Below are 20187 nucleotides of genomic sequence, written 5' to 3' on the forward strand. Positions count from 1 at the left end.
TGAAGTACTGCAGAGAAGAGAGGCATAGAGTTTAGTGTTGCAGAGTAAAGGGGTATAGAGAGGAGTGGAGTGGTGCATGGTAGAGTGCAGTGACATGGAGTGGCATAGAGTGGACTGGCAGAGTGCAATGGCGCAGAATGGAGCAATGCTTAGTACAGTGGTGTTGAGTATAGTAGCATACAGTGCATTACTGTCACAGAGAAGTGGTGCAGAGAACAGTGGCGTAGAGTTCAGTGTTGTAGTGAAGTGGTGTAGAGAGGAGTATAGTGGTGCAGGGTAGAGTGCAATGGCGTAGACTAGAGCGGCGTAGAGTTCAGTGTTGCAGAGTAGACTGTAGTAGAGTGCACTGGTGTGCAGTTCAGTAGTGTAGAGAGGGCAAATTGGAGTGGGTCAGACTGGTTTTGACTGGAGTGGGGCAGTGTAGGAAAGTCCTCCTTTTTGCCCTGGTCACCCCCACACTTTTTGGACAGGTACTGGTGGTTACTGACTCTTGGTTGTGCCCTGGGTACTGCTTACCAGTCCCAGGGCCAGTGCTCTGTGTAAAGTGGATATGCAAATTAGGCTAATTATAATTGGCTAAGTTAACCTACCTGTAAGTCCCTAGTATATGGTAGGGAGTGTAGGTTTAGGGACCGCAGCATAGGTAGTGCACCCATAGGTGCACTGCTGAGGTGCCCAGTGTCATTTTAAAGGCAGCCCTGCGTTGCTGGCTGCTTTTAAATTAATGTTATATGCAAATTCGACTTCGGAATTAAAAGTAGTTCCAAAGTCTTAAACTACCTTATTTTTACATATAAGTCACCCTAAGGTGTGCCCTATGTGCCCCTAGGGCTGTGTGCCATGTATCTATACGCAGGGACTTTATAAAAAATAGTTTTATAAGCCCTGGTGAGGTAAAAACAGCCAAATTCGTTTTTCCCCTCACTATTGTGAATGGCTTCCATAGGCTAGAATGGGGAGACTATTTTAATTTTAAAAGTCCCCTTAAGTAATGGATACCAAGTGTTTGGTATCAAATTAATTGTTATAATAATAAATCCCACAACTTCCAGTTGTTTGATTTAATATAACTTGTTCAGGTAAAGAGTTTTTAACTTTTCCTGAAAAGTTGCCCATTTCAGCCCTGCATTGTTTTTGCTGCTGTGCCCTGATTGGCCAGCCTCTGGCAGCCTGGCCGGGCAGCCTTGATGAGGTGTGAAGTGGCCTGGCTTCACACAAAGGGATGTGTCTGTGGGAGGGAATCTTCCCTCAGCAGATGGTGAGGCAGGAAGGGGGAGGGCTGCCAAACTGGTCTTCAAATGAAGAGATGGACATTTGGAGAAAATCAGTAACACCCCCACATCCTGCAACCCCAGACAACTAGGTGCCCCCTTGATTAGATTAGGAGAGGGCAGGAGAGGGGTGGGTTTATGATTTTTAGCCACACCAGTGGGTGGGCTCAGCCAGATGTAACCTCCAAAAATCAGATTCAGCCATGATGGATTTTTGAAGAATGTTGCCTCCTGGGATTGATTTTTGCCACACTTCCCAGGAAGTGGTCATCACAGGGGGAAGGACCCTGCCCCTGACAGGAGAATCAGGACTCCCCTGTTTTTCACCCAGGAGCAAGGATACAACTGGCAGACCTGCACCCACACCTTAGATTCCAACAAGGAAAAACCAAAGGAGAAGAACGACTGCGCTGCTGGACCCCTGGTCTGCACATGGAACCTGCACTCAGAAGGACTGCACCAGCTGCACACTTGGGCTTCACCACAAGAAGGACTTTGCCTGGCTTCAACTGGTTCAAGGAGGGACTCCCTGTTTGCTACAGGTGAAAAATTGCTAACCAACTCCTGAAGAAATCAACCAGCTGACCACTGCCCAGTGACCAAAAAGGAGTTTGCGCCAGGTGCATTCTGGGAGTTGTGGTCCGCACCCCCAAGGATCATCTCAGAGCTTTCTGGACCCTCTGGGTGAGCTGTGGACCCCAGAAGAACCTTAAAAGAACATCTGGGAGAAGCCCCAGAAGTTTGGAGAAGTTTGGAGAACTTTAAAAAAAAAAGCTCCATAGAGGGACCGACCCGCCGAGGCAACTCTAGCCGGATTGCCTCAACCGCGACCCGGCCTGATTTGCAGGTTTGTCCCGGTGAAGTAAAATCTCCCAAAAAGAGACTAAGTCCGAACGTACAAGGTTGACCAGGACCTCCCAGCCAGCGTATCAGAGGAGGGCTCCAGGGACGTCGGATCAAGATCCAGGTTTACCCCGGTCGAAGGATTTTCACCTAGAAAAAACGACTAAGCCCCAAGGTAAAATTCTCCACCGAGGATTCCTGTGATGCTTATCCGGAGAAGGGCTCCAGGAGGTCGGATTTGACTGGCAGGTTTGTCCCGCTGAAGAAAATCTTCAGAAAAACGACTAAGTGCGAAGGTAAACTTTTGACCGAGGCCTCCCGCAGCCTGTAGCCGAGCCGGGCTCCATTGCGGTCGGCCTTAAACTTTGACTTTGCCCCAGTCGAGGTGCAACCAGATGACCCGATTGGCGCTTTTTGTTTTTAGGCGCTAAAAAAAAAAAAATCTTTAAAAATTCATATCTCCGGTTCCCCTTAACCAATTTTATTCATTTTTGGGTCATTTTAAAGATAAGAATATAACCTATTATTATGAATTGGTTTTGGATTTTTAAACTGTTTCCTGTGTTTTATTTAATTACTGTTTTGTGATATTTGAATGCTTTACACTCTGTCTCCTAAGTTAAGCCTTGTCGCTCGTTGCCAAGCTACCAAGGGTTGAGCTGGGTTTAATTTACTCAGACCTAACTGGACCTAAGTGGAGGTTAGTGGCCTATTGCTAAGTGTAGGTACCTACCTGCCCTTACCAATAACCCATTTTCCAACAGGCAGATTGTTTTAGATTGCGTGGAGCAGATGGAGTGGGGCAGACTGTTTAGGATTGTAGTGCAGCAGACTGGAGTTGGGTAGACTGTTTTGGATTTCAGTGGGCAGACAGTTTTGGATTGGCATGGGGCAGCCTGGAGTGGGGACGATTTGTTTGGACTGGAGTGGGACAGACTAGAGTTGGGTAGATTGTTTAGGATTGGAGTGGGGAACAGTCGGAGGAGGACGTGGTATCAGAATCAGATAAAAGACAGATATCTTATCGGAGGATACTGGATTTTAGATAAACCCTATATAATTAAGTTTGAATAATAAGGAGACTCTGGGAAATTTTAAACTTTTTTTAATATCCTGGAACAATAGACAGAATTGGAACAGGATGATGGACTTTTGATAATTGGTGACCAGTGTTATGTATGTTATATGTTGGATGCAGATGTTGAGAACATAACAATATTTTGTCCTGAAGAAGGTGGTAAAAGAACTTTGATTAGACCACGAAACGCATTGACGCTAATTGGATTGCTGGACCTATTGGACCGGGCCTAAATTAAAAAAGAGACTGTATGCAAAGATTGATTGGCCTGGATACACCAAATTTCGGACAGCATCAAGACATTAGATGATACTGATGCTTTTATGTTTCTCCTACATGTGTGGTGTTTTTAAATTGTTGGGTTTTTATCTTTGCATTTATATGTTGTAGATACTATGGTGGATTTTATGGATTACCTATATGAATGGGGTATTATATTTGATTAAATATATTTTTTACTGATTCTTTTGTTGGAGATTCATCACTGCAATGTTGAGTGGATATGATCGTCTGTTGTGTATTTAAGTGTTTATGCTTAGAGTAAAGGCTGGATTGATTGATTATCGTATATTTTGGGGATTTTTTCTTTTCCTTGTTGATGGTGCCCTGTCCCCTTGTTGTTAGGTTCAGGAGGGCCCTCTCTCACTCTTTCTTTGAAAGAATAGAGTGAGCCAGATTGTTTTAGACTGGAGTGGGGCAGATTCAAGTGGGGTGGGTTGGGAGGATTGGGGTGAGTTGGGAAGATTGGAGTGTGGTGGATTGGAGCGGATGTGGGTGAGCGGTTTGGTTTGGAGTGGGGTGGACTGGGGAGGATTGGTCTGGGGCAAATTGGATTGAGTGGGGTAGATTTTTGTGGGGTGGAGTGGACGGGTTTGGACTGGAGGGGGGAAGACTAGATTGGAGTGGTGTGGATTGGGGTGAACTGCACGACCATGTGTTAAAGCACAATTACGGAAATTATACATAAAAAAACAATGTCGCTTTGCGATATTTAGAACAAGATAACTGTTATCCTTCGAGAGCAGCGCCTCTGAGCAAAAACAAAACATGAGTACAAAGTGATAAAATAAGCTGGGAAAAATAAAATAAACAAGATAACTATAGAAAATAAAACTTTGCAATTTTGTTTGTCCTGCTGGGCACGTTTATGCCAGTCACACACCTTCTATTTGCAGCACATGATCTCGCAGGCTCGACCCTAAAAATGAGATGACTGGAGTAACAAGCATTGGCAAAGCCAATAGTTCTCGCTTTCACAATATTTTGTTTTCGGTTCTAGAAAACTACTAGGTCTCAGCAATCTGAGAGCTACTGGTGTTGTAAATGACAATGTCTTTTAACCATTGTGTAGTGGCATGTAGTGGAGTTGCATTATGTGATGTGCTGTTGAATTTTGTAGCATCAAGTGGTATTCTGTTGTGTGGATTGGATGTATGTGGTGTGTTGTGGAGTTAAATTATGGGGTTTCATGTGGAGTTATGTGGTATGGAATGAAAATGTGTGGAGTTGAATTGTGTGGCATGGAACTGTGAGAGTGAAAATATGCTGATTGGAATTACAAGGTAAGGTATGGAGTGTATGTGGATTGTTGCTATGTGGCATAGAGTGGATTTATTTGGGGTGTATTTATATGGTATAGAGTACAGTGCAATTATGTGGAGCTGGATTATGTGGCATTGAGTGGGTTTATGTGGAGCTCAATTATGTTGCATTGACTGGTAATATGTGGAGCGTAATTATGATGAATGGTGTAGAATTGAGTGCCACTGAATTGTCTGGTGTGGAAATATGTGGCATGGTTTAGAGTGTTATTATGGGGCATGGTGTGGAGTAGTATACAGTGTGGAGTTATGTGGCATGTTGCGAAGTTGAATTTATTTTGTGGAGTGTAATTTGTGTTGTGGAATTGAGTGGATATAAGCAGATAATTATGTATAGTGGAATTATCTGGAGTTGAATTGTGTTGCGTGGAGTGTAATTATATGGTTTGGACTTGAGTGGAATTATGTAGAGAATGGTATGTGACGTGGAATTTTGCAGCATGGAGCGGAGTGGAATTATATGGATTTTTTATATTGGTTTGAAATTATGTTGCATGGATGGAATTATGTGGAGTGAAAGTGTCTTTAGTTGAATTGTGTGACATGTTATTATGAGATATTTAAATGTGTTGTATGTAGTGGATTTATGCGGTGTGGATTTGTGTGCTGTGGCACTGTGTGTCACCTTCAATCAGTTCTGGCGTTTTACCCAACTAAATTCTCCTTAATGGCATGTCTGATGTAACTAAGGGTGTGGCTTTAAAACACGTAAATAAAAAATCTGTGTTTTGCGTAGTACGCCGCCCGACTGGTATTTTGCTGCTTCTTTCATCTTTCTGTCGCTGTACAGAGATGTATAATACAACAAAAAAACATGAAACCTACAACGCACCTGGAATATTGGCTTTGTCAATGGTTGTTAGTTGCGTAACATAAATAAGCAACAACAATGGCTTCATTGTACATAATATTGGAAATGCTTCAGTTCTGAAATGATGTAACTGAGAAAGAACTATAACGAGTCTCGGAAGTTACATCAAAGACAATGATGGGTGGTACTGCTGCAGAGATCAGTTTTTATTTCACCCTGAGGCTGAGGGCAAAAATGGAGAGCCCGATAGGGATCCGTCTCTGCACCTGCTTTGTAGAACTGCCGGTGCTCTGCACCGGAAGGAGCCGGCCCAGTTAAAGCCCTGAATTGCAGTCCATGCCATTTGTGGAAAAAAACATGCAGGTTACCCTTGGCTGTGCTGCTATCTTAGGAAGGCGTACAATGCAGCACACGCTCAACAGTTCTCTTCTCATGTGTGGTGGGATCAGTCTTTTCTGAAACGTTCCAAGGGAGGTTATCTAAGGAGAAGGGGGGGGTGAACTGCAGCATGATAACAAGATACCAAGGCAGCGTCTTTTACCCTGGAGCTGAGCTTTTACAGCAACTCACCTCTTGAAGGTGAGTGCACAGCTAGTTGTCATGCTCATGTCATTTGGCACGCTGTTATTGGGTAACAAATGCAATTTCTTTTTTTTAAAATATTTAATTCGTTTATAAAAATTGGAAAAATCCCTAAAACGAACTTGTATAATAGGCAATCTGATTTCATTTAACTGTCCCTAAAATACAGTAAGGGTGTTGCTGTCGGTTGGGTCCGGGCTTAACACAGAATTATTATTGGACTTGGTTCGTAGACCACAAAAAAAAAAAAAAAAACAACGGAAAAACAGAAATGCCCACTTTCAACTTATATATTTCCATTGTGGACAACTTCATTTTTAAGTCGAGTGCGCAAGCGCTCTGACGTGCTGTAATCTATCTGTGGGCTTTTAACCACGCCCTCCGCATGCCCATCACTATCACTAGTTCATGAGCTTGCATTTCAAAAATCCTTTGTTATCATTGGTAAATGCTTAACATTTGTCCCTCCTTGGCACAGTTTTGTCACCGCCTTGGCCATTGACCCTGTTACATGTACTTGCACCTTTGCCGATACGTTTGACTGTGAGCGAAGTTCTTTTTCCTTTTGTGTCTCTCCGTCACGCTCATGTTCATGGCGGCCGTGGCACTTTGAATCGGCTCGCTTATGTCAACTGTCATACATTTCATTTTCAATTTATGTGGCAAGAAAAGTCCAGTTAGGAATTTACACCACTAATAGCTCTAACTCGAGCAAACATGAGACCCATTGCATTGCAAATGCTTGTTTAAATTAGTCGGAAAAGTAATCAAGTTTAGAAAAATGCAGGTCACCCTTCTAACACTTTCCTGACATATGTACATAAATACACAAATTCTCACTAATTAATGGACAACACATTATGCTGTTAATAATATGTAATGCAATTGTATACAAAAGTCTATAATATCATCCCCTCAAAGTTAATATAATACACGGTTATTAGGCTATATGTGGACAGACTTTGGAAGAAGCTACATGACGGTAACAGTGGTTGTAGCCCCGATTCGTGAACTGATTGTTTCCTTATTTTGAAAAGGCGACAGAGTCTTTATATTTACTTACTTCACAGAATACAGTCAAAAGAAAGCTCAGGTAAAACAGCCTAGTCCCCACCCCTTCCCATGCCTCTACATTATCCAGAGAATATAAAATAGGTTGTAAGGCCTGCATGATAGAATGACACGTTTAGCACAACTAAAAACTGCTGCTTGAATAGAGAATGCTGTGTAAAAGATCCTCTCCATAATACAGCATCCAGCTCCTTAAAGCTCCTGTTTTTTCTTCCTTGAGCAGTATTCACATCACCCCACTCGCCAGATGAAGGCTGGCTTCAGCTATAGGGCAGGGTGCCGCTTCCTGCCATAAACGCAGTTAGGAGTCTGGTTTGATCGCCTATAATCACTGGAAGTGCGTGTCAGATTGCTCAAATGTTACAAATTCCCAAAATGTGCTATCTCAATGGCTGGGAATTTCCAAAGGGCACTGCGCCAAGACAAGGGAGAAAAATAATATTTATTTGGATATTCTGGCCCCTAATCCCATACTGGGCATCCGCCTGTCCACCGCCCAGCCGAACAACCTCAGTGGCGCGCTGAAGCATGCCATGAATGGACCAATCCCCCCCAAAAAATGTAATTGCAAAATACAATATTGTACTTAAGATTCATTTAATGTCCCTGATCTCCAACTATCCGCGGGCCTGTTTATTTGCTCTAATACCCATCCGCCCCCGGTCAAACACTCACTGCATGCAGCTCTCCATGTCCATTGTTTTTTTCTGGTGGACCAGCAGCTGTGACTGACAATTACCCTCTACTAATCAGCTTTTTCTTCTCCCCACCCTCTTTTTTTTTTCAGAGGAGGACAGAGACACCCCTGCTCCCTTCTTCTTCCTAAGTCAGGTTCTTAGGCAGCTGCATACAAAGTTGGGATAGTGAAAGGCTCAACAGAAAGGTTTAAGCACCCATGTATGTGTTAGGATTTACAGACTAAGTGAGGTTTTTGGGACGCTTTCTAACTTCATTGTGTGGAAAGTTAAATGTGCAGAATGCGGGTCTATCGTTAAAGGAAAGAAAGAAGTTTGTGAACAATGCTTGTGACGTTAATGCAAGGAACTACGGGCGCCAGTTCCTAAAATCAACTTGCCATAAAACGCATACAAGGTCATCTCCAACAACTGCAAAACTCTGGTGGATCCTGCCCACAAACCTGGAAAGTGTAAAAGCAGGCACAATGTTACTGTCCTCTCTTTCTCGCAGCACTCCCAGTTCTTGCTGCAGAGTGAGGTCAGAGGTGAAGCATGTGGAAAAAATAAAAGAGCCCTGCCTGGAACAAGTCTGGATTGATAGCATATGCTGGGTGACCTCAGATAAGTGTGAGGAAAACTTAAAAATCTTTACAAGCCTGTTTATGGGGGGAGCCTGGAGCAGTGATCAGGATGCTACATTTCTCAGTCTGTAGACAGCACTGGGAGATTAAGTGAACTCTGCTGCAAACAATAACACTAGCAGGAATCAAAGAATAAAATAGTCCCACAAAACACCAGATAACCAAAGAGTAATGATACAGTACTTGGCCGGTGCTCCGTGGGAGGAAAAATAAGACAAAAAGGAGGGACAAAGAGGAAGGGTTAACCACTAGCAAGAAAGGACTTTTAAAGGACACTGAAACAAACAAATGAAAATCAGTGGGTGGGCTTTAAGCCCACAAAGAAGAATATAAAAATATACCAGAGGTCTCGAAAGCTCAACCTAAAAATCAGAGCTATATCTGTTTGATAGCAAAACTGTATTGCATCAAGATGGGATGTAATGCCGTAGCACTTACATACGGGAAGAAGTCATTGTTGCTTTACATTTTGAGTTTTAGTGCAAAAAAGAATTAAGTGCTGTATGTTATCTTTGCCTACAGCTACAGTCACAAGAAAACATTACCTAACAGTTGCAAATCTCACTTTGCTCGGTATACCTTTGTCAGGAAAATCCTTTATCTAAATTTAATATTTAGGGAAAGGCCTAATTCTGGATGCAACTTATCTAAAGAAGTCACACACCTGGTTCTCTAGGGCATGATAGAGATGATATGGTGACCAACTTAGTTGTATTCTCGAATACCTTTGATTTAGAAGACCAATATGCCACATTCACAGTCCTTATAGCCGAAGCTCAATCAAAGCAGGGTTCTCCATAAATAATTAAGACCTACAACTTTAAGTAGCCGTTTTAAGTAGTTTGCCCAGCAAATAGCATCAACTGCTTTTGAAGCAGTCACTGTGAGAGATCTTAAATACTAGTGTGACATGGTGATTGCTAGTCAAATGATTTTAATATGATACTGGATAAAGGGCAATAATATTTCTGATTGGCTTAAATCCCAGCTCAGGATAAAGAGATAACAGAGAGCGTATTAACACATTTTCTATTACCTCGAGTTCATATATTTTAATATACCCCCAAATCTTGTTACTATACAAAACTGTCATTCTGGTCTTTTGCCTATAAACTTGGAAAAACTCAGCCTGACAACTTTATTTGTAAACATCAGTAAAACAGAAAATATGCAGATGGTAAATAATGATGAGCTCACATTACTTGAGAATGAGCCAAGCAAACAGAAATAGCAAGACAATCAGAAGTTTCCTATCCCACAGGGATACAAAAAAACATGCTATGTAAAATAGCTTTATGCTCAATGAGCAGACTGATTATGGTGAGAAGGTCATAAAGCTAAGGGAACGTGATAAGAGGCATGGAGACTACAAACTATAAAATCTAAGAGGTACATAAATGGCCCAGGAAAGCACACATAGCAGGACAGGAACCCCAATCATCACCAAGCAATCAGTGTGTCTCATGACAAAAAGGAACATATATATTGATCTTTTTTTTCCAGCTGTCGGTGGTAAAACAATCAGTGGGAACTCACATGAAATAAGTGAAGCGAAAAAAATGAAAAAGTCTCAAGGGGAGTTGTGCCAAAAACTGCATGGAGCCACCTAAAGGAAGCTCTTTTTAAGTGAACTCTCTACACAGCACCAGTCTCACATTTAACTCTGAAGTTCTGGATGAGTGAGAGAATAAAAGACTCAAAGTTCAAATGTGTGAAAGAAGAGTTACAAGTACCAAAGTTAAAACACAACTTCTAAATTGCAATCCCCACTTTTTATGGCAAAGTTGCACTATTTTAAACACTGGAACACTTTATTTATTCTCATTTCATTATGCACTCTACAGCTTGCAACGTAGCACACTACTCTTCAAGGCTCATATTGCAGCAAACCCTCTCACCCAGGTATCAGCACAGGACACATTTAAGATCTTCAACAAATAATATTCCTTTGCAGCGGTCCATACCCTCTTGTGCAGCTTCATGGGGTGAAAATATTCTGGCATCCCCACATGGAGAGGTACTGATGTACAGATGAAATTGCACAGTGTCCTTTAGCCTAAATCCACCACGCTCCGACTTTGTGAAGATAGATTTTTGCCTCTCTTCTTTTGAGCTATTAAAAGACAAGAAGGAACAGTAAAAAAACAGCACTGAAAAGCACGACGGTGAACTTATCATTGGGTTACTTTTACTTTTGATCCACTAAAGGTATAACACAATATTTCTTAATCTAGAACACCCAGGCTCTTCACCTCTGACAACAAAGAGATTTTCTCTTTTAAATGCCCTAGATAGAAACATGCATGTAACACAAATTCCACTGGATAAAAGCATGTAATGAAAGTGATCGGCAAGTGCAATATTATAAATAAAAGCCAACCGTAATGAAGAGTACTTGTGTGGTTGAATGGATCAGTCTATGTCACCACACTCACCATAAAAAGATTTCAAGTTCTGTGTAGAGGAATCGCAGAAGAGACCTGCGAGCTACAATTTCTGCATGACAGTCATTTAAGGCCAGACCACGGTCACTCATGTACTCCCCATTGATGCACTTTGTCCCTGTGGAGACGCAGATCACCTTAGCATCCTTCACATCGGTGCCTGCAATAAGGTGTGAAGAGTGAAAATGGTCAGGGTCCATTGAAAGTGTCAATTTAGCTTTTCTAGGAAATGAACACAATAAATTAGCATGTCTACACAGCAGTTGGCAAATTGATTGCCAATCCATGCTCTAGTTTAGCATTTCATTATAGTAGTGAAGCGCACATATAAATACAACCAACTAGGTAAGTTTAAAAAAATCTGACCAAAGAATGAGATGGTAAGGCACTAATTAACTAATCTAAACTAATGTCTTCAGGGATAAAAATAAACAGAATTAAGCAATAAACCAAAACATTGTGCAATGCAGATATATTTAAAAAGGAGGTGACTTCTTAGGGCAGGTAGCAGGTGTTACCTCAATACTTAGCCACAGACACAATCCAACAATCATTACCACCAACCTGGAGCAATAGGTCGATCAGATATTTTCTGGTAACTCAACCAACATGTAGAAAAATGCAGCATCACAGATCAACTGTCACTAAAATATGCTCCAGGTCTCTGGGCCCAAGACAGTCACTAAGGGCCACCATTCTAGTACTAACCTTCCAGTATAAATTGCAACACTACTGAAGACCACTTCCTTTGATTTTTGGGTACTGAATAACAAATATGCTTCTCAACTGGGGACATTGGTTTCATATTTGTTCCAAGAATCTTGCATTATAGTTGTAATATTATACACAAAGTGCCAAAGAGAAAGGTATTTCCTGTTCAGTAATTCACATAATTATTAGCCCCACCACTCCCTCCTCTGCAACACGACCATCTTCGCTATGGTAGGTAAATGGAAAGTACAATTAAAACATGTCCCTTTAGAGGTGCTTGTGGAGATACTTTGAAGTTAATGCGAATGATGCTTGCCATAAGAATCAAACACCTTGAGACAGCTGCTGAGTATCTCAGGTGGTCAATATTACACATCAGGAAAGACTACATGACAGTGCCTTTCTATAAGTATGGCATTGTTCTTATACAACCGACTCCAAAGAATCCCTTCAGGTAGGTTTCAGCATTCTCAAGGCACATAGCAAACGTGTGTGCTTCAAGCTTTGCCACTGTTCTTAAAAAGTTGTGGAAGTGGTTTTTATTACAATTAAAAACAACTTTTATTATAAAACATAAAAACATTAACCTAAGCAATCTTATCTGTAGAGGCCAACATTTGCCATTCAGGCTGGTCCCCTCAAAATAACTGAAATGGCACTGTTAAGAGACTATAAAAAATATTTATTTTATACATTTTTTAATTTTACACCTGGCACTCAGACACAAAATATGAATGGCCAATAAATCCCAAAGGACAGTGTAGTATGCAACACAGTAGACCCCATTTTAGATCAAACATTAAATGTACAACTCTAACATTTTTTCTTCTTGAAGTAGTCATCATTCTTTCTGGAAGTATTTCGTGTTGTTGCTCATCCTAGAAATCAGATCTTAGCAGCACTAGTACTGGAATTCTAATCATACATGTTTTCTTCCTTTTTCAGCACAAATCACCATCTAGGAGGTAACTCAATTCTTCCAGTAGTGTATTTGCGCTGGGGAAATGCTTCTAAATTCCAATAGGAGGAATCCACTGCTTGCACAGTGCTAATGACGGCCATTTTATTAGCTAAACATTTTCTGATGCATCCTAATGTACCCATAGTTTCCCACCTGCCAGGCTGCACTGTTTGGATACTAGTGAGCCCACGGCAATGAAACTCACTCATTTTCTTCTCATTCAGTGATGTAGAAGGCACTTCCTCGCAGTGTATACAGCTCTCCTGACTTTCTCAAATGAAGGTCTATGCTCTTGGATGCAAGTATATCAAAACGTAAGCTCTAGTATCAGTCGATTTTATTTACATCCCTTAGCATAATTCTGACTACCCGCATAAAAAGACTGAAATATTCTTATAGTTCTCCTACAATGTAGTAGATTGTGTCAGTTAAAGGGAAGCATCCTGCCCGTCACTAACGGCGCTAGTTCTATTCATCAGCATCTTTCTCCTCTTCGCCCACCTGTTACATTGACTAGTTCATCACCGTCTGCTTATCTTCTCTTTTATTTTTACAGTGTCAAAGGCATGGTGAAATCCACCAGAAAATGAATTCCTAGATTGTAATAAGGTTAAAGATAGGTGATATTTCCCTTGCTTGGTTCGAAAAATGTCCTTAATACAGATACCATCTTACTTTCTCATATTAGGTTTTGAATTTATATCCTCACTACTGAGTACACCAATAGTGGCTGTAATTCACAGCCCCTTCCATCTCCCACCCACTGCATGCATTTATGATGCTTTGAATCAGAAGGTATTTGACAGGTTATCCATACTTATTAGTAGGCCAATTTGCAAATAACTGAACGGTCCAGAGCCTGGAGCATAAAATGCACAAGCACTAAATATAACTTCACCAAACAAGGCAGATCTTTACATCTGCATGTCAGACGAAAAGGAGGTACACAGTCATGTTTATCTAGAATCAATTGCTGCTCCTGAAATTGTCCAACCTCACAGGCAGCTTTGAAGTATTTCCATGAATGAGTAATTTTTACCTGTCGTCATGACAATCCCAGCCAGCACCTTTCTACGAGCATGGGGCGAGGTGAAGTTATCAGTCAGATCACTGAATTTATCTACCACGAGGCGTGCAACGGCATCCGCTAGGACCTGGGGAATCACGTGATACAGACATATTAGAAACAATGAAGCATATACTATTTTCACCACAAAGGTAAAGTTTAATGTCATGTCTTAACCTGATAGATGTTTAGCACTGTACCAATTCAAGTAAATAAAAAAATATGAAACCACAAATTATTGCCACTGCTCAACACGGTCAGCGTTAGAAAAATGACAAAGATGTCAAATGGAGACACATGGATGAGCAAACCTTTGGATCAGGAAGGCATAGTTTACTAATATTTAGTTCAGAAAAGTGAAACGTCCCAGGCTTAAATCAAGCATTTGCAATGCAATAGGTCTCGCATTTGCTTGAGTTAGAGCTATTGGAGTTGTAAATGCATGACTGGACTTTTTTTGCCACAAAAATTTGTCAACCCTGCTGCATAATTTGATCCTCTCTGGCACATAATTCCAGTGGCCCCGCTTAGAGCTAAAGCACTTCCATATACATTCTTCTTCTATCTGCAGAAAAAAATGAAAATTGCCATTTTAAAAACATCTTTTTTATATTATTATTTTGGGGTCCCCCCCAAACTAGTGTGGGGACCCAGGGATGATCTAGACAGAAAAAGTAGGTTGTGTAGTGACTTATGGGCAAAAATGTTTTGAAAAAGGAATTCCCCCACAAAGCATTATGAGCCGAGTTTCCAAGTGCAGCAAACATTGTAGTATCTTGATTGTAATGCTCAGAACAGCCCCTAGAGGGCACCACTATAAAAATAACATTTCTAGGAAACATGGTCATGTAACCATATAGTCAGCCCCTAGAGAGCCTAACCACATGGAAACAGAAGGGCAGAAGGTAATGCAGTGTTACCATATATTAGGCCTCAGGGGGCGCAGTGAATTACATATTTTCAGGCCCAGCAAACTTACTAGCAGGCCAGAAATGACCTAGACAGAAAGAGCGCATCGTGTTGAAGGTTTGGTGGTGGTTGCATTGTCGTAGGACCACCACATGCCTAGTTATGGGCAAAAAAATTTGAAAAAAAGATGACCTGCAAAGCATTATGGTGCGAGTTTCCAGAGTGCAGTGAATATTGTAGTATCTGCTCTCCCGCTGTGCCGGGAGAGCCGCTTTCAGGATTTCTGTTATTATTTCGGTTTTAAAAGCTATAGTTTGTACATTTTTCAAGAACTAAACTTGTAAAGTGGTACTGATGTAAAGCGCTGCTCCGATCAAGTTTGCGCTAAATGAAGAAAAAATAATAATAATAATAATATATATATATATATATATATATATATATATATATTAAATAAATTAAAAAGGAACCCACTCCAGCTTGCAGCCTTTGTGCGCAGACACCACAAAGAAACACCAGCATGCCCAAAACAAAGACTAGGAAGAAACAGCATATGGACACAGTAAGAAGAAGCGAGGCAAAAGAAAAAGGATAGTGTGCCACACTAAGGTATCTGGCCGATCGTGCAGTAATCCATGTAACAGTCTACAAGGTGTAACAAAAGCAGCCTCAAGGCGGGACAAACAAAGCATTTACCTACAAAATCAAGGGAATTTTGAAAGACAGGCCCAGGAATGAATGAAAGTGATTGGTTTAAGATGGGCGTAGTTAAAGCCCACAGATTAGATTACAACATGTCAAAGAGCAGCACTTGTGTGCTGCTAAACTCGACCTAAAAATGAACCAGAACATTATGCATTATTTAAAATGCAACACTCTGTGCTTCACAGAGTGCCAGACCGTAGGATATTTATTCAATGTATTACTGAATATGGTTTAAACGTACCTTCTTCTGCACTTGAATACGACCAATGTTTCCACAAAAATGAGCCGCACACATAGAAGTCTTCAGAAAATATTTTGTTTAGTTCATCATACCCAAGAAAAATTGCAAAAACAGCCTTGCATGGTGAACGTAAACGCACACAAGCGAACAGTAATGGTGTTAGTTAATGGTGGTCGTGGCAGGAGGTGTGTAGATTAAAACAAAAGGACAATTGCATGGAGATCAACTTTTACTATGTCTAAATTGCTGGGTTTTTAACTGGCAAAGATGCAACAGTTAACTTAATCCTGCATGCCAGGCTATCATAAAAACGTGCAGTCCATTTTGCAGGACTGGAGAAGACTCATCACCTTTCTGTTGAGGCATCAGTTTAAATAAAATTCAGTTTCTACGGCCTTAATGACCAAAAGAAGATGCAAACATACCGATTAGAAATTCACTCTGCTTCTTCCCCCTATATCAATACATGTACAGGTTGACTGACTCATGCTGCTCCTTTATTACATTCTTTTTTCCTTCAGACCAACGTAAAATGTAGGTAGGTTTATAATATATTTATTCAGAGTAATATTTATTGCATAATATAAAGCATATGCTTTTAAGGTGTCATGATTTTCCATACTATCAGTTTTGATTACATATGGTTCATAATCCAAGTCAAAAGTCAAACAATCACCCTAATAAAGTGTTATTCCAAGCTAGAAAGGACGCTATACAGTTAGTGGCATTCGACCAGGGATGACTACAGCCTATGGGCTAGAATTTTAGTTTAACAAAGAAAATGAGCCTGGTAAAACAGCAGGGATCTCTTTTTGTATACTGCTCGACAACCAATTAACAAATATAAAAATAATCATTTGTTTCTTCAATTAACGTGAAAGTCATCATAAAAAGGGTGCCACTCTCTTCGCTTCAACCTCCAACTGACTCTTCCTTTAGAGCCTTCGATTTCCTTCTAGACTACCCAAGTCTTGAGCTGTAAAACACTAACCCAGCCTACCCAGTTATTGTTCAAATTAACAAATTAGTTGCATTTGATACCGCTCTTTCTGGTGGATACTCCATCTAACCACAAAATCCTCATCTTATGAATATTCCATCAGGCATCAGACTAAATCTGGAAACTTTAAAGCAGTACACTTCTGTGTGCCAGTATGTGGCATTGTGCATCTCCGTGCCAATGTCATCACGCTTCAGGGGTGACACGCAGAGTCATAGTTGAGGGCCATCCATGTGCAACAATGTCAGTTGTTTATTTAGGCTGTCCGCGAACTCAGACAAAGAGCCTACTGGCAGATTGGCATAACTAGTGTGTACATCTCTAAATTGGGACCTTTTTAGATGGAAAGAGTCCCGTTCACAGACTGGGGAGGTGGAAGGGATGGTGAGGAATCTATAGTCAGAGTATCCAGCAGAAAGAGCGTTGCCGGTACGTAATTTGTCTTCTGATAGATACTCCTAACTGCATATTCTTCACATTATAAAAAGACACCAGAGCAGTACGTACATTCCTTCTTAGGTGTGCCTGGGAACTAACTCAAACCAAAAGTCCTGCAGGACTGAGTAGGCATACTGCCCCTCTTGACAGACATGTCAAAGCAGCACTATTTTGTGAACATATGAACCAACACCTACACAGCTGCCTTACAAATGTTCAAGAAAAGTACTCTTCATGCTAGTGCAGTGGTAGCAACCTTAGCTCTTGGGGAAATGAGATCATAAGCCCCCTGGAGGCTGCTTCTTTACCAGTGTGAAACATCTTTTTGCAGAAAACAATCACTAAATGGTCTGCTTTTGCACTGCCTTGTCCTTGCACTTCCATTGCTCCAGAGAAACCAACAAAAAGCTGATCATCCACCAGATGTTCTTCGGTGCAATCAATAAAAAAGCATAGTACCCCTCTTAGGATCCCAACAATTTAGATTAATAGTCTGCCCAACATGATAGGCAGAGACCACTTTCAGCAGAAAGGAAGCCTGGGCAGGAGAGTCAGCAGCAGGAATGCACCCAGGAGTCGCAAACTCCATTCCAGATGGAGTTCCCAAGGCTGCGCTCTCTCAGAGATGCCTTCCAACACACAAAAGTGCTGACATGCGTTTTCAAGGGTGGCAAAAAGACTGAGCAAGGGTTCTCCCCATTGATGGAAGAAAAGCTGTGCCACCTTCTGGTGCAACAGCCATTCATGATCTGCTAAGTGTTGGCAGCTGAGTTTATTTGCCCTGGTGTTTAGAGATCCAGCCAGGTGGTTCACCACCAGAGAAATTCCTTGGAGGTCTGGCCACATTCAAAGTCTCTGGACACAGGGCCCAAGATCTGACTTTACCCTGCTTGTTGCAGTACCATATGGCAATTGGTTTGTCTGCAAGCACCTGCATCAGCCTTCCTCCGATGATATAAACAAACTATTATGGGGCAACCCTATAACCCTTCGAATCTGGGTGGATGAATGCCTGACCTATTTGCAAATCATTAACGGTAATATTCCCTTCATGCTGGTTGCTTTTATAAATTTTGTCTTGATGATGACCCTAAATAAATTGCTTTCCATAGGGTCGGAACATCGACAAATGAACTAGTAGACTGATATGATTTCTTATGATGTACACATTGTTCTCTCATTTTGAGTCATGCAGATAATCCATAATTGTATCTGCCCCAAGTAACGTGTATCTATGGTGTATATACACTTTATGTCTAGCACCATCGCACAACTTTTCACAAACGTCTGTATACACCTTTGCTGCGTTGTTTTGTCGAAGCGTCGACAAATGAACTAGTGGACTGATACGATTTATGCTGAAAATGTCTGTTTATGCATCAATAAACATAATACAGTGAACACAATTAACTGTATAATCACAATCTATTGTTTTAAAATCATAATACTTTGCCTAGGAGGTTTAGGCTTAAAATCTCTCCTAAAGTGAACCATTATTTTTTTTCTGCATTCCTCTCACAGTAGGCAGGAAGGCCTTCTGTACCAAGTGAATCACTCAACTCCAACATACTGATGTGAAGTTGAGTATCAGCCGGAGAACAGAGGCCTCTGAGCTACACCCCTCTTAGATGGTTTACCCAGCTCAGAAGTGATGTATCTGTTACCACTGCCAAATCTGTGTGTGGTAGGGAGAAAGGTTTACCATTTGCCCAATTGTTGTTCAGTAGTCACCACTGCAGATCTTTTGCAGTTTCGTCCAAAACAAGTATACAATCCAACAGATTCCCCTGGTAGTGTACCCACTGGAACTTGATGTTCCACTGTATAGCTTGCATGTATTATCTGGTGTGTTTGACCAGTGGGGTGAAAGAGGCCTACAATCACAAAAGCCTCAGAACCATCTGCACAGAGATCCAGGATAGAGGCAGAAACATCAAGATCATAGTCTGAGTGTCCTGGATTCTCTATTCCGGGGAAAGGCACAAAAACGTACTGTATCCAGAATAGCCTGGATTAAAGGGAGAGCTTGCAAAAGAGTTAGGTGTGACTTGAACACGTTAATAGCAAACCCCAATCATATAAGGAGTTTTGCTATCTCGTAGAGGTGGTTGATATTTGTCTGGGGCAAGACCGTTTTCAGCAGCCAATCATTCTCGACCGCCGAAGGAATGCTGCAACCATCACTGTCTTGAACATCCAAGGGCACTAGAGGGAGCACTACGAACTGAAAACCCTCCTGGTCCATGTGAACCTCAAATAGTCTTGCAGACCCAACACCACCATCCAGTTTCCTGGGTTTGTGACAGACAAGACGTGGTTTAGTGAGAGGAATTTGTCCTTCTGCAGGAAGGCGAGAGGGCGATGATTTAAAATAGGATAAAGGCCTCCCTCCTTTTTTAGCACAAAGAATTACCAAAACTAACACCCAAGTTCCTACTTCTGAGCCAGGAACTCTCCCTATGGTCCCTCCGGCTAAAAAGGCCGACACTTTCTGCTGCAAGACAGACATGTGGTCCTTTATCAGCCACCCTGATGGTGGCGGAAGGTGAAGCAGGATGGAGAGATACGGGAGGTCGTGGCCCAGTGTACAACTCGGAGGACTCTTTTGTCGGATGTTATGCCCTGCCACTTTAGAAGGAAATATTGAATCCTGCCTCTAACAGGGTGGCTGAGTGCTGGCAAGGACACGCTAAAGTGGTTTTGCAAAAGTGGATGCAGGAAGAGCAGGGGTCTGAGCTGCACATTGTCCCTGCTGTCCTGAGTGTTTAAAAAAGAAAAAAAAAAGATAATAAGGAAGATGGGCCCTGTTTCTTCAAAAACGGATAGTGGTCGTTCTCTCCACGAACCAGCACCTCACAGAATGCCAGTGCCTCATGACATTGCTCCACATACGTGGCCAGGAGAGTCGCGTCTGGGAGAACTGCAGGAGTTAATCAGAATTTTTCCACGCTAGTTACAGATTGATTCCTATTCTCTGTCGTATTCCCGAGCTCCAAGTTGTATACGGGGAGGCTGACACTGGCAGTCTTTAGGATTTTTTATTTGCATGCACGGTCTTGGTTGGAATGGTCTATTACATCTGTGTATAATGTCCTTGTTGCAATTTCTTGGAGAGGCCCAAAGAAAGGGGTTGAAAC

At 41.6% G+C, this 20187-nt stretch overlaps 1 protein-coding gene across 4 annotated transcripts in view; it reads right to left on the reverse strand.

Annotated features, from left to right (window-relative positions):
* ADARB1 (adenosine deaminase RNA specific B1) overlaps positions 1-20187 on the reverse strand; it is a 770933-nt gene that overhangs the window by 104553 nt on the left and 646193 nt on the right. For all 4 annotated transcript variants that reach the window (XM_069225700.1, XM_069225699.1, XM_069225701.1 and 1 more), the window contains 3 exons: positions 13731-13845; positions 11011-11179; positions 10540-10688 (listed from right to left, as the gene is read on the reverse strand). In XM_069225700.1, the coding sequence (XP_069081801.1) occupies positions 10540-10688; positions 11011-11179; positions 13731-13845 (433 nt within the window). The remainder of the gene's footprint in view (positions 1-10539; positions 10689-11010; positions 11180-13730; positions 13846-20187) is intronic.

This window comes from Pleurodeles waltl, chromosome 3_1, assembly GCF_031143425.1.
Source record: "Pleurodeles waltl isolate 20211129_DDA chromosome 3_1, aPleWal1.hap1.20221129, whole genome shotgun sequence".
In the NCBI taxonomy this organism is placed as follows: domain Eukaryota; kingdom Metazoa; phylum Chordata; class Amphibia; order Caudata; family Salamandridae; genus Pleurodeles; species Pleurodeles waltl.